Source organism: Rhinolophus ferrumequinum, chromosome 22 (assembly GCF_004115265.2).
Source record: "Rhinolophus ferrumequinum isolate MPI-CBG mRhiFer1 chromosome 22, mRhiFer1_v1.p, whole genome shotgun sequence".
NCBI classification, from domain to species: domain Eukaryota; kingdom Metazoa; phylum Chordata; class Mammalia; order Chiroptera; family Rhinolophidae; genus Rhinolophus; species Rhinolophus ferrumequinum.
Window position 1 is genome coordinate 8,925,011 of NC_046305.1, and position 25,578 is coordinate 8,950,588.

General features: G+C 35.3%; 1 protein-coding gene across 2 annotated transcripts in view; it reads left to right on the plus strand.

Moving 5' to 3' along the window:
• The window catches only part of RABGAP1L (RAB GTPase activating protein 1 like), a 434,187-nt gene that overhangs the window by 37,297 nt on the left and 371,312 nt on the right, over nucleotides 1-25,578 (plus strand). For both annotated transcript variants that reach the window (XM_033093083.1, XM_033093084.1), the window contains exons 2-7: nucleotides 1,630-1,800; nucleotides 3,274-3,466; nucleotides 8,192-8,402; nucleotides 10,430-10,604; nucleotides 18,258-18,415; nucleotides 19,598-19,708. In XM_033093083.1, the coding sequence (XP_032948974.1) occupies nucleotides 1,663-1,800; nucleotides 3,274-3,466; nucleotides 8,192-8,402; nucleotides 10,430-10,604; nucleotides 18,258-18,415; nucleotides 19,598-19,708 (986 nt within the window). In that variant the 5' untranslated portion in view covers nucleotides 1,630-1,662. The remainder of the gene's footprint in view (nucleotides 1-1,629; nucleotides 1,801-3,273; nucleotides 3,467-8,191; nucleotides 8,403-10,429; nucleotides 10,605-18,257; nucleotides 18,416-19,597; nucleotides 19,709-25,578) is intronic.

Sequence of the window (25,578 nt, forward strand, 5' to 3'; positions counted from 1 at the left end):
TTGAACTTGGGGAATATCCAACGTTTAGATGTCAAGTGGAAGAATGGCACCTGACAGGATTGGCCACATAGAGAACCCCTGAAATGTGTGGTGCTTTGGGGACCAAGGATGCATAGGGCAGTCTGGAAGGGCAAAGACGTAGTTTCTAAGACATACTGCATTTTCAGACATGTAATATGCAAAATGAGAACAACCTTTAGAGGACAGATAAATGTGCTTCTGGGGTTTTAAAAAGGAAGGACCTTAACATGCATAACAGAAATAAATGATGGGAAGCTAATTACACTAGCCGAGGAGTATAATTATTCTTTATTTTCATGTTATTGGAAATTTTGATTTTTGATAAAGTTGGGAAGTAATTAATTTCTTAAAGTGTAACTTGAAGCTGAAAGTAAATCCTTTTTGGGGTGGGGTAGGGGCAGGTGTACTGGTGTTAGTGTCACCTAAATGGCAAAATGAGACATTACAACCATGTTTATCTGTTGCAATGAAAAAAGAACTGAGTAAGAAAGGGAAAAAGAACATTTCTGGGGGCATTTTAGGCACAGATTAGCAGATTTACCAAAGTTACAGGCTCCGGTCTTCTTTAGCCCTGGCCTACAGGTCCTTTGGTCACTGAGCAGATTGTGTACTATATGGTCTTTCAGATTTCAGTTCAAATATTTCTATTTCAGAGTCCTTTCCTAGCACCTTACTTGCAGTTGTTCCTACACTTCTTACAGCTACTCTTTGTCGCATTAACCTGTTTCGTTTTCTTCATAGCTATTAGAGTAATTTGGAATTACCTTATTTGCTTCCTTGCTTGTTTCCTTACAAGATGTCAGCTCCAGGAGAAAAGGCACTTGTCTGCCTTATTCACTCATGTAACCCCAAGTGCTGAGTGTCGTATCTGTTATGTAGTTTTCATGTTGAGTTAAAATTAGTCGTTTGAATAGAATGTTGAGTTTCTGTGGTGTGAAGTAGGGATCTATCCAGAAAACAGAATTACATTGTATTTGATTACTGAAACATTGTTTGCTACATGAATGCAGTGTGAAAGTTTTGGCTTTTTTCTTCCCTCCTGCTGTTAAGGGGTAAGGTATCTGCAAAAAAAAGATACATGGCTTAGGGTGTTGAATTGTATATTAATTAGTTGACTTCAGTGGCACAGAAAAAAACATTTTAAGGTAGTATACATGGTCTTGAGATAAGTTTTGGAGACATTTAGAATTAATTATAAAGTAATTTCAGTGAATGTATTTTTGTGTTTGTGAATTTGTAGGTACTTCTGTGGCATGCTTAATTATTTCCTCTATTTATAAAAAAGAACAAAAAGAGTATTTCTAGAGTATTTCTAGGAGAACTGTAAAGAGAGTCAATCAGTAGTAAATCTGTTTAGTTGAGATATGGGTGGGCTTGTGTTGTTTTTCAGGGAATAATACGGTTCTTTTAGTCTGGAAATTCAGGATAAAAAGAGGACATTTCCATTATGTGGCCCAGTCCAACACAGTAGCTTCCCTAGTTTTGAGATAATTATCTAGTCAGCAGAATATTCTGCTGCACATGAACCATTTTTAAAGGCCAAGGATTGATACTGATGTTTTTATTCAATAGTTTTTTTTTTTTTTTTAACCCTGTGGTTTTGACCAGGTGGATGTGGGAAGAGAAGTTTGCAGAACTGAAATGGAGGTCAGAGCTTCATTACAGAAGGTTACTGGGCCATCGGATTGTGTGGCTACCTTGAACAGTGAAGAATTTGTTTTGGTTCCTCAGCATGCAGATGATGCTTCTACAAAAGATAAAGGAAAACCTGAACTGAAGGTAGTTTTTTTTTTTCTTTTCTGCAAATGGTACTATTTTAAATGATTGCTTTTTAACTAGATGAAATGCAATGTGTAAAATCCAAAGGTTTTTCTCAAGTATTGACTTTGAGAATAGAGTCAAAGTTTGATTTATCTAGAGGCTTATTATTTGGTTTGCATATTTTTGAAGTTTTTTGCTTTTGTTTATTTGTCTTTTAAATTGGCATTTAGAAAGAAGGAATAGGAGGGGAAAAGGGAAAGGATAATTGGGAATTAGACTTAATGGTTAAATCTTGCATACATTTATTTTATCTGGATGTTTTTGTCTCTCTTATTGCTGGGTTAAAGTTAATTATATAAACAGTTGTGTTTTACTTTCACTTCAGAGACTTTTCTTTATGGTTTTTAAATCAGCTGGTAACATCCTACTATGTGATTTAACAGTTGACGTCATTTAAATATTTTTTAAGTCTATGGCTTAAAAATTTTTAGCAGTTGAGTTTTTATTTGGATATGATCCTTTTTCTTTTTCATTTTTATGTTGCCTTCCCTAACTGAAAGAAAAAGAACCAAACCAACCCAGGTACACATATATGAAAACTGCTTGTCCACCCTCTAGAAACAGGAATAGAGAAAACAGTCAAAAGCGCTACATATTTTTTATGATTTTCATTTCATACTGACTGTGGTATCAAAGGTATATTAGTATATCAATCGAATAAAGTTTTATAAAAATCAGATTATTAAATACCCATTTTATATTATGTTGAGGATATATAGTTTTATAATTTTATTAAAATAAGTTTTATTTAAAAAGCAACTATTTACATTTATTTAAACAGCTGTACTTTAGTATTAATATGTTTAATTCAACACATCATTTATTAGGCTTTGTGTCTCACCTGCTTTTAAGAAAAAGATGAGTCACGTTACATGTAAGGAAATGAACAATACTGCTCGTGGCAGCTAACAAGCAAAATTTAAAGAAATCAGAAATATGTTTATGCTCTGATAAGAAATAAGACCTTTTAAAAGATAGTTACAATATATTCACAAACAATATTTATTTATTTATTTATTTATGTTTAAATTGACACTGTCTATTTAAACTTACCTATTTTTCTCTTTAAAACACATACATTTAAGATTACCTGGTTTTGGAATGTGTTCCTAAAAAAATGAAAAGAAAAAAATAAGAAAAGGAAATCTCTTGAAATAAGAGCTTAGCTCAGATGTAGTTGGACACTGCCTGAAGTGATTTCTGAGGAATCCATTTTTGAAACTAATAATCCCCTAATTTAGTTGGTTTTGCAATTCAGGATTTTGTATATCTAGTGAAATTAGGCACAACTATATGCATTCTTGGGTATTCAGTAACTACATTTAAATTTAAGTATTTAGATTGTTGGAGTTTCTTCTAGAAATTAAATATTTTCATTAAACTCCAAAACTGTAATATGATTGAAACAGAATTGTCTTGCTTTGTCTACAGATAGTTTCTAATGGTGATGAACAATTGGAAAAAGCCATGGAAGAGATTTTGAGAGATTCGGAGAAAGGGCAAAGCAGTCTTCTTGTTAATCGTCAAAGTTCCAGTGAGATCTCAGACCATTCATTTGGAGATATTTCAGCCAGCCAAACAAATAAGCCATCTCTTCAGTTAATTTTGGATCCATCGAATACAGGTACTGTATTGAACTCATAGAAACCATAAAAGAAATGGGATAAAGTGATAATGAAAAATTTAAGATGAAAATTAGAAAATCCTGTTAGTTTTGTTTTTAAGATCAGGGCCACCAACTTTTCAGTTTTGGTTGAGAGTTCCCACTTTGGTTCTTATGTTTCTGTTTGTCTTCCTACATGTGAAATCAGTCTCAATGTTTTTTGAGAACAGGGGCTACGTCTGGGACTTCATTTTACCCCTAGTACTTGGCACATAGTAAAATAGTTATTGAGGAAATTAATAAATTTTTGGGTGTCAGAGAATAGTGTAATATACACAGTCTTTTATATGATGTGCTTTTTTTAAAACTAGGTTTGACTACAGTTATTTCAAATTATAATTTATGAAAGTTCTAAGTAAAACACCGTATCTACTCCATCAGTGTATTAAATAATAAATTCATCCATGAATGAGTAGGATTTGTAGTAAATCAAAATGATTTTGGATACAAGAGAAGGCAAACCAAAGCAAATTCCTGTTTCAGCTGGTTTAAACCCTAGAGGTGTGGTTTCATCTGGGCTCTGGTTGTGTTTCTTTGTAAACTATTTAACTGTGATCTTTTCCATGTCACCTTTTTCCTTACCTGGCTTCCTTTATGGTTAAAAAGTAGTTAGCAACAGAAATCTAAAAGTAAGGCCAGGTGATTTGTTCATGCCTGGTGGCAGAGAGAAAGGCTGGGTTCTTTTACCCTCTGAACACAAGTTGTGAGTTTTACTCTGATTGGGTCAACAGATCGATTTTCTAGTGTTCAGGGGGGATGACATGAACCGATGGGTGTGGGACTTGCTTATATTCAGTCCCCTCAGTAACTTCCTCTGACAGAGGAGGTGAGATCACCCTGGTTGGCTTAGGGCACTCATAGTCCCTTTCTGAAGGTTGGTGTAGAGTGAGTATAGATATGGCCAGAGTGCTACACAGAGGGGCCATGATGGCTGCAAGTCACAGTATACACAACATTTACTCCTCATGAGTCAAATATTTAAGTGTGGAAGATAAATCTATGAGAAGAAAATATAGGAGAATATTTTTGTGGTTGTCAGGGTAGGAAAACCCAAATCAGAAAGGAAAAGGTGGTTATATTTTAATACATAAAAACTTAAATCTTCTGAATGCGAAAGTTACCTTAATAAATATGGTTAAAAGACAGGCTAGGAGAAGATAGTTGCACTGTGTTGGGGTCTGCAAGAGCATCCCCCCCTTTGGTGATTCACTATAAAGACTCATAGTTCTCAGAGTACAGTCATACTCATGGCTAGATTTAAGTTCAACAGGATTTAAGTTATCTATGTATATATTTTTTAAATTAAAAATACGAGATTGGAAACAAACATTACAAAGTACTAATTTTTGTTAGTACTTGACTGAAGGAACGTGAGAGATTATATTATTCATTATGCTTTGATTTATCTTTTGGATTTCTTAAATTCCCACTCCTCAAAAATACAAAGCATGCTGATATCAACATTCATATAACTAAGTTATTTTTGGTTAATGTATTAATGGAAAGGAAGAAGTACCTTTTCTAAAGTAGCTCTGATTGGTTGTTGGAATCAACTATCCTTTGCAATGGCTTAGATAGTATGGGTCTTATTCCTGAGCATATTTGATGGGTACCATGTACTGTGTACCTTTTTGTGTTCTCAACACCCATTACACTAAATACATTTTAAAAACATATTTTTCGCTGAAGATCTCAGTGGATAAGAATTTCCTTTGCTTTACAAGTACATTTTTAGTATTCTTTTCTAGTTAATATATTTTTATTTTCATTTTTAATAAAAAGGCCTGCAGTGTAATAATTTGAATGTTTGTGTCCTCCCCAAAATTCCTGTGTTGAAATCCTAACCCCAACGTGATGGCATTAGGAAGAGAGGCCTTTGGGAGATGATTAGGTCATGAGGGGAAAGCCTCATGATTGGGATTCGTGCCCTTATAAAAGAGACCCCAGAGAGCTAGCTGGTCCCTTGCACCGTGTGAAGGCACAGTGAAAAGATGCCCTCTAAAAAGCTGGCCCTCATCAGACACTGAATCTGCCCACACTTTGATCTTGGACTCCCAGAATTTGGAACTGTGAGAAATTAATGTCTGTTGTTTATAGGCCACCTAGTCTGTGGTATTTTGTTGCAGCAGACTGAACAGGCTAAGACAAGACGTTTCGGCTGCCTTTTCATAGCTGCAGTCAACACAGTTTTCGCTAACAAAATTGTTGTGGTTGGTTTAAAATGACACATAACTTCAATGGCAAGTGACTGCCTGAAAAGTGTCTAGCTTTAAATGGTCTAAAGTGAACATTAAAGGTATGTTGTTTGCCAGTTACAAAACTAGATAGATGAGAGCATTTGTTTACTTGTCATTTGGTGACCCGGCTGCTTGGATTCGGCCCTAACAGGAAATCTTTGCTAGTTTACTGCAGTGTACTAAAATAGTTTGATACATAGATGAGTCTTCTCTCTCATGCTTTATTACTCTTTGCATCTTTCTGCTGAGGAAGGGGTGATGGAATGAATCAAAGCTGAGGAATAGGACTTAATTTATATATAGGTAGAAATGAATTCCTTATGTCGGTATGTAATTTTACCAGGTCTAAAAATATTTGCTATTTGTCTGCATAATTCATGATCTCCATTGGTCTCCACTGGGTCGTTACCATGAGTTTTGTCTACATGAGGGCTGTAGTTACATTTGTTGGTGGAAAAGGGTGGTACCTAGGTGGTACCCAGGTGATGTGTGTTTGCCGTAATAGACTGCTAAAAGGACCACTAGCCCTAAAAAGTTTTTATTTATTTAGTGATTAATTCGTTTGGTGTATATTGAATATCTAGTCTTTTAGACACCATTAATAGGAGCTGGGAATAAAAAGAGGATAGAACAATTTCTTCCCTTGAAGAGCTGAGACTATAATTGAGAGTAGAATAAGAACTACGTTTGCTTTTAATTCATCCTATTTTAGACCTTCCATACAGGTTAACACATGGTATCTGGAATTCAGGCCTGGGTTTGAACCCAAGCTCTTGTCTGTGGCTATGTGATCATGGGCAAGTTACTTAACTTCTCTAATGCTCAATTTCCTCATCTGTAAAATAGAGCTAAAATAGAACCTGCCTCATAGGGATGTTGGAAGAGTAAATGACATCATCCATATAAAATGCTTGGCACAAAGTAAATACCAAATAAAATGTTTGTCATCATCATCATCATCAATAGTGTTGGAAATCTTAATCTGGAAATAAAAATCTTAGGTCCAAGCTCAATAACTATAATATATCTGCTTAAAATGAGTGTGGGACAGGGTATATAGGCCCTAGCAGAACCCCTAGATTTCCAAGGAGCCGTGTCCTTTGAAAAGCATTTAGATAATTCTTTTCTTTGAGTACTTTAAAGAAAAGTACTTTCTTCTACTGTCTTTTTGTCTCCATAGTTTCTTATGAGAAATCTGCAGTCCTTTGACTCACTCCTTGTTTTCCTATTTGTAACATGCTGTTTTTCTCTATCTACTGTCCGTATTTTTTTTTCATTATCTTTGCTTTCAGCTTAATTTTGTGCAGTATCGTTATGGGTAATAGGAAGAGCTGGAGACTAGCTGCATTTTTAAGTGAGGATGGGAGAGTGGCAAAGGGAGAGTTTTATCCTACCTGGTATTATGTAGATAGATACTCTGCTCACAATTGGGCCTTTGCAGCATGCTGTGCTTAGAAGTAAAGTGAACAATTTTTGTTTAAAGAAACTCATTAATGGGGAGAGGAGACTTGGAGGAAACAATTATAAGATCAGTCATCAAAATAACAATTATTTTGAGGAAAAATTTCTCCTGTAATACTTACATAGTTCATAGAAGCCAGCAGTCCCAGGAAGGAGCAAAGTAAGAAGCTTGACTTTTTTTTTCTGTTCAGGATTTAAATTGTTTTTAATTAAATTTATTGGGGAGGCATTGGTTAGTAAAATTATATAGGTTTCAAGTGTATAATTCTATAATACATCATCTATATGTTGCATTGCGTGTTCACCAACCAGAGTCAGTTCTCCTTCCGTCACCATATATTTACCCGCTTTACCCTCATCTACCACCTCCTCCCCCTTCACCTCTGGTAACCACTAAACTGTTGTCTGTATCTATGAGGTTTTGTTTGTTTGTCTTGTTCATTTGTTGCTTTTAGTTTTATATCCCACATATGAGTGAAATCAGATGGTTCTTGATTTTTTCTGTCTGACTTATTTCTCTTAGCGCGAAGCTTGACTTTTATTGTTACTGGTACGAGCTGTCACATCTTAACGTTTCATTTACTTTTGCTTAGGAAGTTAGGTTGCTTATACAACCAAAAGAGGCTTTTAACTGATTTTAGTTTTATTTAATCTTCATTATTTTTAGGCTAATTCACAATGTCTCTAGTGTAGGTTTTTCTCCTTATTTTCTGTGTCATTTAAACTCTGTGTTGTTTTTTTAAATGTAAAGCTTAGCATTTTTTCTTTTCCTCTAAATAAGTTATAGTTGAGTAAATAACACCTTAAGAAATTTGAAAGTATAAAATGGCCAATTCTAGAACTCTGGATCAAGATATAAGATAAACATTTAAAGAAATGAAACAGACCTAATTTTTTTGCAATTTTCATCTGTTTTTTGACAATAGGCAAAATTACACCGTGAAGTTTTGCATTAACTTTTGAGTGTTTCTTTTTTTTTTTCCTTCAGAAATTTCTACACCCAGACCATCTTCTCCAAGTGGATTTCCTGAAGAAGATAGCGTTTTATTTAACAAATTGACCTACTTAGGATGTATGAAAGTTTCCTCCCCACGTAATGAAGTGGAGGCTTTACGGGCAATGGCAACTATGAAATCTTCCAGTCAGCACCCCTTTCCTGTTACTCTGTATGTGCCAAATGTTCCAGAAGGTTCTGTGAGGTAAGCTCTAATCTCTTTTTTCCCCTCTTAGACATACTGAAGTTTTTTTTGGGGGGTGATGATATTATATTATAAATCAGGCCTAGGACTTACTGTTAATTCACTTTCACTTTGTAGACATGCAAAGTAAACGTGTGTAGGCTTAGACTGAGTTCCTTACTTGCAAGGGGCATTTGCAAAACGATGCTTAGAATATTATAAATGGAAATATCACTGTAGAAATACCTGTAATCTGTGTTTCTCTATTCTGAAGGAGAGTGAAAACCTGCCTTCACCTTTTCATGTAATAGTGGTTCAAAGAACTAGAGTGAGCCCTGGATTTTTAAACTCTTTACATCAGACTTGAAAAAAGCAAAATGGCTTTTTCTCTTATGCTTAATTAGGAATACTACTTAATGTCATCTGTGCCTTGATTTTTTTAAGTGTAAGTCAGATAATGTTGTTCTTCTACACTCAGCCCTCCGGTGGTTTCTAATTATAGGTGTGGTTATCTTTGACATCCTTCCTGTGACTGGTCACCAATGAGCCTCTCCTTGACCTTCTTTTTGTTCACTTCATTCATTCACTGCATTCATTCACTGCCTTCTAGTCACAGTAGCCCCTTTATTTTCTCACACACAGTCCTGATTCCTACCTCAGGGCCTTTGTATAGTCTTTATCCTTTGCCTAAACAATCTTTCCTTGGTTTTCCAGTGGCTTTTTCACTTCTTTCCCATTTCGACTCAAACGTTTTAGCAAAGGAAGCCTCCATTGATCATATCATATAACTATGCCTCTTTTTCCTCTTAATGGGACTTTTTCTTCTTCATAGCACTTTTCCTTGACTCGATATTATGTTATATATTTATTTACTTAATTGTTTGTTGTCTGCCTTCCTCACTAGAATGTAAGCTTTGTGAGAGCAGGTTACATGTAGTTTTCCCTACTATAGCTTCAGTGTCTAGAGTGGTATCTGGTCCAAGTTTTCAGTGCATATTTGTTGAATGAACAAATAAATGTACAGGTCTGGGAAATCAGGTTGAATGTGCCCTGAACCTATGATATTCCCCGAAGGCTGATTTAATCTTTCTTCAAACCCTTTTTGATTGGCCTCATTCTCTAAAGTTTAGCATGGAAGAAAATGTTAGCTAAATTCTCCGTACCAAAATAATAGCAATATAAATTACAAGGTTTTCCTGAAAATGCTTTGAATTTTTTCAGGAAAGGGTTTTGTACATATTATATACATTGTATTGTATATATTGTTTGTACAAAGTCCCTTAAAAATGTCAGAGTGCGTTTTACTGTTATCTTGTTAGTTTCAGAGTACCAACCATTGGTAAAGACTTAGTGTTTTGACTTGCCTCTCTACTTTTAGTGGGTGCCCCTCAGTTTCAGAGTTTGAAATCCTGAAATGGTCTTGAGGTTTTAGATCAATTGAGGGCTTAGGATTTGCATAAGGAAAATCAGAGAGTTGTTTGATCTTAAATCCCACAGACTCCCTTTACCTCTTAAATTCTGTTGTTAATTTGATCTTTGTAACTACTCTGACCTTTTGTGGAGGTAACAGAGGTTCTGGTTAACAGTGACCTGTGGCTTGGGTGAACTTACAGGTGCTGCTCTGAATAGAAACGAACTCTCCCTGGATGGTCTGTGCTATTCTGTACTGACATTCCTTTTGCTATAGCAGAACAATACCAGCATTTAGGGATGGGTGACACAGATTTTACCAGGCAGTGTATACTTGGCTTTGGGAGGAAGTGAATTGGATCATAGGAAACACAAAAATGAAGTAATTTTCAAAAGAAGGTGAAGTATGTGTGTGTGTGTGTGCACGTGTGTGTACATACCTGTGTGTGTATACATACTCATACACACATGTACATATATCAAGGATGTGAAGATAATTTGTTTTCTTGCATTATTAGTTCCAGTTTATTTTGGGTTTTTAAGATCGCTATGTTTATGTGTTATTGGCATAGTAAAACTGCTTGCCTTTGTGCCTTGATAATTAATATTTTATCTCATTTTCCATCACTGTTCTTCAGAATTATACAACAAGCCAGCAATGTGGAGATAGCATCTTTTCCAATCTATAAGGTGTTGTTCTGTGCACGTGGACATGATGGGACAACAGAGAGCAATTGCTTTGCATTCACAGAGAGTTCCCATGGTTCAGAAGAATTTCAGATACATGTTTTCACCTGTGAAATTAAAGAGGCAGTAAGTATAATATATTGTAGCAATTTGCTAGAGAGGTGAGTTAGGGTAATGTTTTTGAACCCTAATCTCACCGTCATATAAATTTGTATATGAGCATATACCATATTACATAAATTTGGAGAATATTTCTAAAGAGAAACTTAACATTTGTAGAGGTGTAGAACTGAATATGGAAAGCTAAATTTGATAACTTCACGGAAGTGGTATTGTAGTTGGGGCATTCCCAGCTTACCAGACGTAACAGAAAAATCCCACTGATGAGCTGTCCTCCCACCCCACCGTGGTAGTAATTGCTCGGGCTTAGAAAGGGGGAATATTTTTGCACCTCTTATATTATTTTGCCCAAGTTGATTGGCCCATGTGATTTTAGAAAGTGCCTCTAACAATACCTTTTCCTCTGCTGGACCTGATAGTTGCGTACTGTTTTCACCTGGACATTGGACTAAGATTATTTCATAGAGCTCTGTGGTTTTCACTGGTGATTATTTTTACTGCATTCACTCAGAGGCTGGCTTTTGCTCTGTAGAACTGGCCTAATGAAAAATGCGAATCCTCATTTACAGCAGGGGTATCAGTCTGTAGGCCTTTGAAGGTGCCAGTAAGTTCCTTTTAGCAATTCTTAGGTGGTGGTTTCTTCTTAGACTAGAGACCTAGTTCAGATCAAATGGCTGTTAGATACATGGGTGTAGGGACGGAATCTCAGAGAGCAGTTTCCAGGCTCTCGACCTCGTGTGCAAAGGTGCTAGCTCGGATAGTAGATGGCCATCAACTGTAACTAGTTAGCCATTAGCCACTAATATAACTACCGTGGCTATGCTAGCAAGCACGGATTGTGTCTAGCAAGTGCTGTTAGCAAGCCGATTGTGGATTGCGGATTGTGTTCATCCTACTTCCTGTGTCTCGCCTGGCCACCAGCGAGACTGGGGTGCACGAAGACCCCTCGTTGGGGTACTGGCGGATGTTTTCTTTTGTGTCTTGACCAGCCGCCATCGAGAACATAGTGGTATGACTCCCCTATCTATGGCTCCGTTGGTGTTCCTTCTGGCCTCACCATATCCTGCCTTCTTGTGCGTGGAGCAGGAGCTGAGTCCCTGTCTTACAGTGGGGAATTTGCCTTCTTTTCTGTATCTATTGAATTCTCCCCAAATTAAAAATAAATCGCACTTTTATTTTATTTATTTTTTATTTATTTTTATTTTTTTAAAGATTTTATTGGGGAAGGGGAACAGGACTTTATTGGGGAACAGTGTGTACTTCCAGGACTTTTTTTCCAAGTCAAGTAACAACTTTCAATCTTAGTTGTGGAGGGTGCCGTTCAGCTTCAAGTTGTTGTCCTTTCAGTTTTAGTTGTGGAGGGCACAGCTCAGCTCCAGGTCCAGTTGCCGTTTTCTAGTTGTAGGGGGCACAGCCCACCATCCCCTGTGGGAGTCGAACCGGCAACCTTGTGGTTGAGAGGACGCACTCCAGCCAACTGAGCCATCTGGGAGCTCAGCGGCAGCTCAGCTCAAGGCGCCGTGTTCAATTTTAATTGCAGGGGGCGCTGCCCACCATCCCTTGAAGGACTCGAGGAATTGAACTGGCAACCTTGTGGTTGACAGCCCGCGCTCCAACCAACTGAGCCATCCGGGAGGCAACTCAGCTCAAGGTGCTATGTTCAATCTTAGTTGCAGGGGGCGCTGCCCACCATCCCTTGTGGGACTCGAGGAATTAGAACTGGCAACCTTGTGGTTGAGAGCCCACTGGCCCATGTGGGAATTGAACCGGCAGCCTTCGGAGTTAGGAGCATGGAGCTCTAACTGCCTGAGCCACCGGGCCGGCCCAATAAATCACACTTTTAGAACGTTAGTAGTACAACCATTTCAAAGACATTAATAGGTGGGTTTGGATGAGCAAGGTCTCAGGTGTGTTTGCTTTTGGGAATATAAATTGTCAGCAGAAGATGCTGAAAGCAGCAGTTATTTATCCTCTTTTCTCTTTACCATGAAACATAAATAAACTGTTGTATTAACAGGAGTTTTGAGAGTTTATTTTTGGCCACAACATGCAAACTCATAGAAATGTAGATTTCTGTGTGTTTGATACTAAGCACGAGGGGTATGTCAGTTCTCGTGCCCTAAACACTTAAATGAACATGCACAGACACACACAGTTTAGCCTGTAGCAATGGAAGTTCGCCTGTGTAAGAAGTAGTTCTGAGTCTATTTCATCCTCTCTCTCCCTCTCTCTCCTCTGCCAAAAGGTGTGATAGGAAAGTGAATGAGTATACGTGTGCCCGTCATATAGGAGTGTAGGAGGCAGTGAATATCAGTATTTTGAAAGGATATGTGGCTGTTTGTGAGTGAGGGCATCTGTTGCTGATCCTTACAGCCCCACTGCAGAGGTGGGGAAGCGGCTGGTAGAGGCCTTGCATTTCATGTCGGCAGCCATCACTTAACATACCTGTGTGGTTTCTGGATACTTGACACTCAACAGCAAGGAAATGAACTTTGAAGAACTGGAGAGCCTGCTGCTTGGCGAGGCAGAAACACTGCTGTGGAAAGAAGTGGAAAGGGACCTGGCTGCAAGCATTTTTCATAACTGACGGTATGAAACTCTTTTTGGATTATAGCATCTACTTGTCATTTTTGAGAGCTTTAACAGTGGGAAAGCAGTGGACAAAACTAGGTAATTCTCGGCCTTAACATTTTGGATACGGTGTTAAATAGTATTAATTGTATCTCTAGAGAGTATATTTGGTACAGTGCAGGTTGTGAGAAAGTGATGTCCATTTTATTTCATGTCCATATACTATTTATTTATTTTTAGAGTACATTTTTCAAAGTGTTACATTATGGGACATTGGTGGTAAAATTCATTGTTTGAAGGCGAAATACGTGACAATTGTCATTAAACTTTATTACAAGGAATCATTTCTGAATGACAGTAACCAAGTATAAATAGAGAGCTCATGACATCTCCAGGACATAGACAGCGTTTATTTAGACTAGTCATCTTAGCTTCCCTTACCTGGAGAAGGCCTACTTTATGCCTGTTGCCCAAATATGTCATTAATGGCACTACATTTTATTTTCAAAAGTGCTCCGGTTTGGCTGACAAATTGTATGGCTACCCTTTGTTTATCTCAAGGCTAAGAGAATAGATGATGGAGCTGGGTTTCCAATGGAACTCTCTGACTCAGAACACCCATGTAATTTCAGTAACAACTTTTCCTGTTGCTTAAATATTGTATTAAGCAGCTGTGGGTTTTTGTCTTTCAATATGCTTTATAAAGGGATTGATTTGTCAGATAGCTTACATCCCAGCTACCTTCGGGTTTTACTCATGCCTTTCACAAAAGATGTCCAACAAATAATAATTAAAAATAATTACCCTCAAAAAATAATTACCCTTTAATCTGAAGTCTTTTAGTTGCAATCTATTAGTTGTCTGGGTATCTGGTTCCCAGAAGTTTCTTGCTCTGGTGAAGGGAAAACTTTAGTCTTTAGTATTTGAGTCCCTCTTGACGGGCACAAACAATTGGCAAAGATAGTTCAGGAACAGGTGACACATTCTTATTGCTTAAATATGTACTGTGCAGCAGCGTTGCTAATTAATTTCTTTCCTATTGTTTGAAGAGTCTCTGGATGAGACCTGAAGAAGTTTATTAAAGGCAAGAAGACGTCTTCTCAAGCAGGAGAAGCAGCATGGCAGTCGCTTCCAGCTGTCGCCGTGATGCCCTTTTTTCACCATAGAATCCCAGAAGCAGCAGGCCCAGCTGTGGTGGAGGGGAAGTCCGGCGAGAGGGATGGCTTTGTTGGACCTGTGGCACAAGGATTAGGGGTTCCACAGAAGGGTTAGGACACATATGACTTGTTCCCCTGGATGTTCTTCTGCAGGACTCTGCTGGAGTGAATCTCAGTTCTTTGTGGCAAAAGAGTTGGGGAATCCAGCCAGAAGATTCTTGATGCCCGTGGCTTTTGTACAGGGAGAATGATGTGCTAGGCTTCTGCTGGAGAATTGCAGACAAAGCAGAGTATCAGAAAGCAAGCGAAAAGAGCTAGGCAGACACCTATTGTTGCACTTTTATGGATCTGTTTTTAGAGATACTTTAAAAAGCATAGTTGACTCTCTTTAGGAATTTATTTCTACTAGTCAGTGTAATTTTCTTCAAAACAGATTTTGATGTTTGTGTTGTTTGTATGTTTTAACATACTTACCATTACTAGCAATTCTCAGTGTAATAATTTAGAAACACTGTTGTTATCTGGTGTTAAAGGCATTCAGAGGTATTTCATGATAAATATGAAGGATATCGTTGGACAGACCTTTGTTCTGAATGCACGGGATTTTTCTTAGAGTTGCTGATATGCCACTATATAAAAGACACCTCATTCCTTACATGGGAAAATATTATTTTTTAAATTATTTTTTATTTTTTATTTATTAGTTTCAGGTGCACAAGACAAAGTAATACTTAGACGTTTATCATTTATATTCCTCACACTGTGTGAACCCCCCTGCCCCCATCCACTATCCCTCTGACATCGCACAGAGCCATTACATTTCCAGAAAATATTATTTTTTAACATATTTATTGAGATGTTATTTTAGCAAAACACCTTAACTTTGGAAATTAATTCAGAAGTTATGTTGTTTGTGTTTTCCTTGCATAGATTTTTATAATTTTTAGAAAGTTTTTTGTATGATATGCCTCTTATTTTAGCTCCTTTCAGTGAGTAATATATTTGAGAAAGATGTTTATAAAATTTTAACACATATCTTTCCGAGAGTCTTTTAGAGAATGATTTTTCTATGTTTATTTCTTGGGTGAATGTTTTTTTTTGGCATATGGTATTTTTAAAAGAGTTGGTTCTTTTTCACCAAAGGGTTTATTTTGGAATAATTGGCTGTTATTTATTTTAAGTAAATTCCTTTTTGTTTAATAGCATTTTTTGACTATTAACATGTAATACATTTTTGAGAATTTGGAAAATACTGAAATAAAAAAGAAAATGAAAGTTACTCAGATTCCACCAGAGTTAAGATTTTGCTGTGCCTCCTCTGCATATATCTACATGTGTCCTCCTCTCCACCTCTTCAAAAACAGCAGCAACAACCTCAACAGAAAGTTTTGTGTTTAATTAGTGCTTTCTCTAGGTACTGCCTTCTGGGGAAAATTGTACTGTTATTATTTGTCAATAAACCTTTGCCTTCTGCAACAAAAATGCCTATTCTAGTAGATTATTTGTGTGTATGTGTGTGTGTGTGTGTGTGTGTGTGATAGTGTGACATGCATAGAAATGTTTGCTATGGTATGTATTTTTAATTTTCATGATGTAATTGTTTACCCAATTTCATCCAATAACTATAGACATTGGTAATCATTTTTTCTGAAGCTACTCTGCCTTACCAATCCATGGATCACCATTCCAGCTTATTCACAGACTCTAGAATTCACAAGTGATTTTAACCTTGTTGGTGGCAACAGTAACGTGTAAGGCATGGTCAGGACTAAATGCAGTTTGATTGCTGTAAATGCTGTTAACGTCCTGTCGTCCTGTCGTGTCCTTCCTCCAAAAAGAGAGAACGGTGTGGTCTGATGCCCCTGCCCCCATCATTCTCTACCACTCTGGCTCAGCTTTTAAGTTAAAAGAACTTAACTTTTTTCAAAAGAAATTCCTGAGCCTTGCCATCTACTTTAGAATTTGCCAAGTTCTCTGACTTTTTTGGTGGAGGCTTGCTGGTGTCCTGACACAAAAAGACAAATAGAGGAAGATATGGGAGAGGAGAAAAAAGAAATATGGTTGGGGTTTGGCCCCATGAATGTATCAGGTTATGTACAGGTATCCCCCTATTTTCACATACATTTTCTTAAAAATATGTTGAAGTTGAATGTATAAAAAGTTAACAATAGACTTGATATTTTATTATATTTGGGGTTAGGAAGTGGGGAGTACTCAGAGGACTAAAAGGAGTTTCAAGTCCCTTTTTTCCCTTTGTAGGCACGATCTTCAGTGACGTATTCCTAACATGTTCTTTCTTTGTGTTTTCTCTATGATACTTAAATTATTAAGCGAAGTCAAATAAGTATCCAGTTTAGGCTCAAAATTTCTGCTTTTGGCTTAATGATTCCTTCTCCTTCAATTTCCACGTGCGGGAATGTAAGCTCCATGTTCACTGCTGTCTAATACTCAGTAACACAGCACCTAGAATAATACTTAGTTTGCAACATGTGTTCAAACATATTTGTGGAATGAACAAGTACATTTGTCATTGTCTTAACTGTAAGATTTGAGGCCTACAGTTCTTATTAATAGCATTCCTTTGCTGCTTTTATTGTTTTTACTCATTTATGTAAAATTATAATGGGATAACACATTAAAATATTTTTACAGTTTTATGAAGATGATACAAATATGCTACTACTGAAGTTGAACTTTAGGCTTGCAGGAAGCATTCTTATACAGTTAAAAGTATATAAGTCATAATTAAGAAACTTAATTTGGCATTGAAAAGGCAGTTTAGGGTAATCGTTGATTACTATATGAATATTGCTATTGGAGGTTTGAGAACCACTTGTTTTTGAATGCGACAGACTGAGTGTATGAGAAAAGATAGAAATATGAATATAACAAAAATAGAAAAATGAGGAAAGACCCCGTACTTTAGGAAATACTGCTGTTGATGAAAGTGCTCTTGTTTCAAGAAAATTAGAAAATATTACGTTTCTAGACTAATATAATTCAGTGAATAATTGGAATTCACTTTATCTATAGTGAAGGATTTGTTAGCATTTAGAGAAGTCTCTTTACTTGTTCCTTCTAATGTGAAGTTTTGAAAATATGACCTGTGTTAAACTCTTCTTATTTCACCTTGTTTTCTTTGTTCAACTCATGGGTGGTCCGAGAGATTTGAAGGCCTTTTGTACTTCAGGCTTACAAGTGTGAGGGGGTATGATGCTTTGTTTTGGAACCAAGGAAGATAAATAACTTCTGGAAGAGTGTGGGACTTAAGAGTACTTTTCCAGTTTAGGGGAAGCGTATAAGATGCATATATTTAAAGTAGTCATTTGGGTAGCTTAATACTATTAAAATAGATAAGACCATTTCAGCATTCATTTTGGGAATCCTGCATTTTATACCACAGCAAAGTGGCATAACACCAGGAGCTCTGTAAATCACGTTACCATGTTTGGTTATTGCTGAAACCAGTATTTACTTTATGACTCAGTATCTAGTCCTCTGAAGTTGAGGGAAGTGGAAAGAGAAATTGACGCCTTGGGTGAAAACCTTGTTTGTCTGTGTTCATTGGGAAGATTTAGATGCCAGTATCATTCTAGTAATTATCTTAGGATTCATTCATTGCAATGTAGTTTCTGAGTCCTAGAAACATCTATGAATAAATAAGAGTTCTTTTTGAACTTAAACTGCTTTATTACTGTTTAACTGCCAGATTGGAAGAACTAACCATGTATGTATGTAGCTATATAAACGCTTAGACTACAAACTAATACAAGTTATAAACAATATATTATAAACTATATATATGCTTAGACTGTATCTGCTAAAGAAAATTGTCATCATGGGAGTTATAGATTCAAGAATTAGGAAAGGAAGGGTATCAAAATTCAGTTAAAGCCTTTGCCTAACGGTACTTCCATTTTTTTTGTTTTAGGTAAGCAGAATTTTGTATAGTTTCTGTACAGCATTCAAACGTTCTTCCAGACAAGTGTCTGATGTTAAAGACTCAGTCATTCCCACCCCCGACAGTGATGTGTTTACCTTCAGTGTCTCCTTGGAGGTAAAAGAAGATGATGGAAAAGGAAACTTTAGGTGAGGTTATTTGGGAAAAATAAATTTTGATATTGTGCCTGAAATATGATATTGGCTACTATAAAGATTCCAGAAACTATACAATGTCGGTATAAAGCTTTAAAATGCTAAAGAAATGTTTGGTGAATTTAATATGTTTCGCTTTTCTCATGCTTTTCAAATATTTTATGTCAATGATTTTCTTAATATTTAAAAATAATATTATAGCAGATTTAGTAAAAATAATAAAGGTAGAGTAAAAAACTATTGTCAGTTACAATCACTTTTAATATTTGATTTGTTTCATTTATTTCTGGGGGTATTTTCACACAATTCTATATAAACATTTTTTTTCTTTCAACTTTGTGATATAAGAATATTTCCATTAAAATGTTCTTAATCCAAATCATTTTTAATGGTTCCCAATAGTACGTTGTGTGGTTTGATCATCATTTACTTAACCCTTTTCTTCTATTGTATATTTAGAATGTTTTTCTCCAGTTCAAAAATAGGCAGATAATAGGACACAGTTATACTCTAATTATTACCTATGTGCCTTAACTGTGCTTTTAATTCTAACAATAACTGTTAGTTATTTTATCTGTTTTTCACAGAAAAAAAATTGAGCCTTAGGTCAAATAAGTTGCTCAAGGTATTTTTCTTTTCAGATAAGACAACCTATACTTTAAACATTTATTGTTTTAATGATCATTCTTAAGAATAGTCAGCCTGGCCTAGGCTACACTGCCCCAATCTATACCTTTGTCCATCTTTTATGTATATTCACCTCGATATGTTACAGTCATCTCAAATTCTAGATGTTTAAAAGTAAGCTCTTCTTCTCATTTTGTTTTTGTCTTGGGTTTCATTATGTTAAAGGAACTCATGACCACACCACCAGCTACACCAGAAATGTGACTTAAAAGTAATTAAATCATATTCCTAAATTTGTTAAGTTTAAAAACAAATTTGAAATGATGTTATTAAAAAAATCCTGTTTTTAACCTCCGTTAGGTTTTGTCGAGTATCCAATTTATAGTTACTCTGTGGCAGGATGAAAGTTTAGTACATTTTAAGAACAAAGGTGTTGCTGCTTACATACTTTGGTGTCTCATTCTAATTTTGGGATAGATTTTCTTATTTTGTTGTTTTATTTACTGTATTGATAATTTCTGTTTTTTTTTTTTTTTTTGCATATTTCAGTCCTGTACCTAAGGATAGAGATAAATTTTATTTCAAATTAAAACAAGGAATAGAGAAGAAGGTTGTGATTACAGTGCAGCAACTTTCTAACAAAGAATTAGCTATTGAAAGGTAAGCAACCTGCTCCTAATGCTACCCAAAGTTTGTATTGACATTGTTACTGTGTTTCAAGAGACACGCTGTGCAGTCCCAGCTGTAGTACTCGCGTGGCTTTTCACCTTGCTTCAGTTTCTCATTTAAACATGAGAATGAGGTTGAGAATCATACTGCGTGGTGACTTAAATAAGTTAAATGTAACAGGCTTGCTGAAAATCTCAATTGATGTCAGCAACAAACATGAAATGGCTATACTTTATCAGTAATAACTGCTTCATCCCTGTTTGGTCACATCCCATTGTCCTGCTGTCCCTTATTTACATAATGAACAGATACCTTAACTTCTCAATCATTTTTGATTATTCCAAAGTGTTTACTTAATGGGATTTCAGAAGCTTTAAAAGATGGATATATGTATTTTAAATACATAAATGCGCACGGACACACACACATATACATACACACATATACATACGTGTGTATGTGCGTTTATATATTTATGTACATATTTGACCATATAAAAACAACAAAACAAAATCTTGTAGGACAAAAGGTACTATAAGAAAGTCAATAACAAGTGACAGTTCTGGAGAAAATATTTATAATGTAGATGATGGACGAAAGGTTAATATCTATAGTATATATAAATTTCATAACAGTTGGCAGAAAAAAGAAAAACAATGTATGAATAGACAAATCACAGGAAAGCTATTCACATGGCCAACAAACATATCCACATATATATAATATATATGTAATGTAATAGTATATATACTATATAGCATATATTATATAATTATATACAATTATATATACTATATAGTATATGTTATATAATTATATATACTATATAGTATATATTATATTAGTATATATATTCTATATGCTATATTAGTATATATATACTATACTATATATAATATAGTATAATAGTATATATTAATATATATATTATATATACTATATTATATATATAAATATAGTATATATAATATAGTATATATAATATAATTATATACTATATACTATATAGTATATATACTTTATATAATATAGTTACATTATAATTATATTATATATAGTATATATTATATATAATTATATAGCATATATTATATATAATACATAATTATTATGTAATATATAATTGTATAATATGTATAACATATATAATTATATATGTATATATACATTTATGTGTTGCATATATGTATGTGTGTGTGTGTGTGTGTGTGTGTGTATATATATATATAAGTATATAAAGATGTCCCAATTCACGAATAGGGAAATGTAATTAAGGTTACAATAAGATATCAGATTGGCTAAAATAACATGTGGAACTGGTGGGGATATGGGGAAAAAGGGTAAAGTGTTAGTACATCCTTTTGGAAAAGCAATCTGGCAACATCTATAAAGATTAAAAATGCCTGTAATTGGACACATCAGCCCCATTCTAGGGAATCTATCCTATTGGAAATGAAAGTACGCCATCTAAGGACGTTTTTAAAGATGTTTATGACAGCATTGTTTATGTTGGCAAAAAACTGGAAGTAAAAGCAAATGCCTATTTACTTGGCTTGGAGGGCTGGGAGAAATTGGTGATGACCACAAGAGAAAACAAAGCCTCTTTACCAATGCTGTTGTATACTATGACCACACCTCTCCCCGAACCTCCATTCTCTAGGCTGGGATGAATATGGGGGTCAGTTGAGGTCCTGGCTGATGGCATCATGGCAATCCCTGTCCCTCTTAAATCTAGGAGGAGGTGTCTGGCCCCTAATTATCTGCAGCTTTCTTTAGAGTGTCAGGTGTTTAGCTCCACTTTCTTCCCATCTTTGGATCCTACTGCTAGTATCCAGATAATAGGAAAAGTTCTATTCAGCATCTCAGTATGGTGATGCATGTATGTGTTTTTCACTTGAAAACAAATAAACCCCCATATTTCATCAATTTTAAGATGTACATGTTTTCATATTTAACATCTCTGAAATTGTGGTGTATTTAACAGTTGATGGCATCTTATAATTAAGTTGTCATCGTTTCTTCCCTTTCTTAGTGGTATAAAAAATACTTTGAGCCTCAAAATTGATGGCTTCTTAAAATTGATGAAAAATAGCTGAAAATAAAAGTATTGTAGATTTTGAATATTTTTGTCTTGAAAGAATGGTGGTGAGATTTAAATTTGTTTTTTGGTTAGCTGTAGATATAGTAATGTTTTCATCTTTTTATTTGAAAGTAATTTCAAACTTACAGAGTAGTTAAAAAAAATAAAGCATGTACAGAGAATACCTGTATACTCTTTACTAAGAATCACCTGTTGGTAATTTCTTACACCATTTGCTTTGCATCTACTTTCTCAATCTCTCAATCTTTCAGTTTCTCTGTGTCTATCTCTTATTTTTTTATTTTTCATTTTTGTTATACTTTTATTTATTTAGGTGTGTTTTTCCAGGACTCATCAGCTCCAAGTCAAATAGTTGTTTTAATCTAGTTGTGGAGGGTGCAGCTCACAGTGGCCCACACAGGGATCAAACCGGAAACCTTGTTTAGGAGCTCTGCGCTCTAACCAGCTGAGCCAACCGGCCTCCCCAACTGTCTCTATCTCTTAATCATTCTCTCCCTCCCTCTCTATCTACATACAAATACACAAAGACATACATACACACACGCACGCACACACGCTCTCCCATGCACACGTATAAACACATGATTGTGTTTTTGAACAATTTAAGATTAAATTACATACCTCATGTCGTTTTTCCCCTATATACTTCCTTAGAAAAATGGGTGTCTCTTCTATAACCGCATTCTATGTATCAACTCAGTAAATTTAGCATTCATACAATACTTTTTATCTAACCTGCCATTTGTCTTCAGTTTTGTTAGTTAACCCAATTATGTCCTTTTCCCCTTCCAGTTCAGGATTCACACTAGGGTCAGATAATTGCATTTAGTTGCCGTTTGTCTTTAGCTTTCTTTAATCTGGGAACATTTCCACAGCTTTTCTCTGTATTTTACGACATGGACATTTTTGAAAAATACATTACTTTCCCCTCTTTTTAATACAACAACACTCATTTGGGGTTTATGTAACATTTCCTCATGAGTAGATTCAGATTATTTATTGCTGCATAGGTGATGTTTCCTTCACAGTGTGTCACATCTGGGTGTGTCTGATGACCATCTGGCCCTTGCTGGTGATGTTAGTTTTGATTACCTAGTCGAGATGTCTGATTTCTTCACTGTCATTCCTCTTTTTTTCTCTCCTGCAATTGTGGGGAGACTCATGAAAATATCCTGCTTCTCATCAAAATGTCCTCTTTTATTTCATTCATTCGTTCATTTATTCATTCATTCATTTGTTCATGATTCTTGTCTGATCCAGTCTTTACTGTGATGAATGTAAAATGATAATTTTCTATCTCTTGCACTTTTTCTAGATTTACCAGTTATCCCTTGGCATTCTGATGCCAAGACCTCTCCCTTCTCTTCTGTTTATTTATCTACTTATTATTGGTGTAGACTCCTGAATTCCAGCATTCCCCCCCCCACAGAATAGATTATAATTCACTACCGTGCTTAAATATTTTGGTGCTCACATGGTCCCAGAATTTGCCAGTGGGACTCCCTTTAAACTCTATGTCCTTGTGTCATGTCTCCAGCGTTTTCTTTCTGACATAACAAAAGGCAGCTGTCCAGTCATCAAGTCTGTAGCAACTTCCAGGCTGAAGTATGAGGTATTGAATTGAGTAATTTAACTTAGTAATTACTTAAAAACCTTAGTTTTATGATTAAGCGGTATGTAGAGACCTGTACTATGTGTGTATAAGATGGATTTCTTCCTTTTGCCCATGAAAAGCTCTCAGTTTGATCTACTTGAGTGTAGAAACCTTGATGAATATAGGTGAAACATCTGAATACCCAATCATAGTATTTTCTTGGTTAATTTAAACATTTACACATATATTTTAAATATATTACACCAAATAACTTAGAAATGATGCTTTTTGTCCACTTATATTCATAAGACAACTTTATTCATACTCTCTTCAATAATCTTCAACATCAGGTCTTCGTCATCACTTAAACTACTTTTTGAATAGTTTTAAGGTATTTTTCAGAGCACATTATCTCAATTTCTGCCTAAGTGTTTGAGATAAAGTACTTTTTGAATCAGTATATATTGCTATCATTAGAAATTTTACCTAAGCCCCAAGTCACCATTTGTATAATATTAGGATAGTTAAAAACCATTCCACATATAATCACTTACTGTATTGCTTCTATTTTAATATCATTAATGTTGGTGATAATATCTAAGAACTGTGGGTTCATACATCTGCAGTGATTACTAAATCCATGTTAAGTTTGTCACACATTCTGTTAGATGACCTTTGTAAGCATCTACACTAAAATTGACTGAGATTGCTTCAGGCTAATGGTTCTTCCTCAAACAATACTTTGTTCAACATAACAGAATTTCCTGTCATGTGGGATATTTTGTAAATACTTAGATTTACTATCTTTTTTTGGAAAAAGCAACCCTTGTCTTTTATTGGGTTATATGTGGCATTTAATGTGTTTAAATCACAAGATGTAAATAGTGGAATTTAAGATAATCCAGTAGGTGGCAATCTTGTCAAGAGAATTCTTAACATCTCTAAGTTGCTAACATTGCTGCTGACAAAGTTAATTTGTAGCATGAAGACATTGGTTTGAAAGAAAATCCTTCAAATGACATAATTTTGTTTAATCTTTTGAGAGAGAAAATGATATATCATTTTTAAAAACAGCTTTTCATTATGTAAAATGTCTAACATACACAAAAGTAGAAAGAATAAGATATTGAGTCCGAGTGCACCCATCACCCATTCCAAATGCTAATTTTCAAAATTTGGGTTTTTTTTAAATTATTAATTTTTATTGTGAATGAAGCCATTTCTCTGTGCATTCAAGGGTTCAAATGTTCCTCATATGTAGATATTTGACAAATTAGACTGTTGTGATCTATTTTGACGTCTTTGAAGGCAAGTACTATGCTATTGATCCCAGACCCTTCAACAGGTAGCCCAGTGCTACTAGGAACAGAGCTTTGTAGTTAGCTTCTTAATCCTTACTTAGCACTTTTTCTGTTGAGCACTGTCTTCGGTGCTACCTTTGAGGTGTAGGTACAATTATCAGCTGTTGTACAGTTCAGGAATCTGAGGCACATAGAGGTTAAATAACTTGCCTGAAGTCATACGGTTAAATACTGGGTCCATCTGGTACCAGAATATATGTTCTGACTCTCTACTGTCTCTTTGAAAATACTTGTTGAATAAATGAATAAAAAGTTTGTAAGACATTTATAAATTTAGAGCATTGACTAAATTCATTGTAATATGGAGGCTGTAATAAAACAATACATCTGATAGAATTCCTACCTTGTTTAGAGGATATGTGAAAACTGCTCTTGTGCGTGTCTTGAAAATTTCTAATGTTCTTTCAGTTTACTCAATCACCCATGTTAGATTTTACGTATTCATCTTTATTTAGGAACTGGACATGAGAGAGAAAATGGTATTAACAGCCAACATTTACTGAGCACTCACTGTATGATGACTGTTGTACAGTTTAATTTTCATAGCAACATGTATGGAAGGTGTAACTATTAACTTATTTTTGCAGATGATGAAATAGATGCTTAATGAGGTTAAATAACTTTGGTCACTTGGCCAGAAACTGGTAGAGCCAGGGTTTAAGCAAAGGCCATCTCACTCCTGAGAGTATCCTCTTAAAGACTGTACCCAATTAACTCTTGATTATACACTAAGCTTAAAATTAATTAAACCTGTAAGAAAATAAATGAATCGATATTCTTTGGTGTATTTCCAGCAGAATTTGAA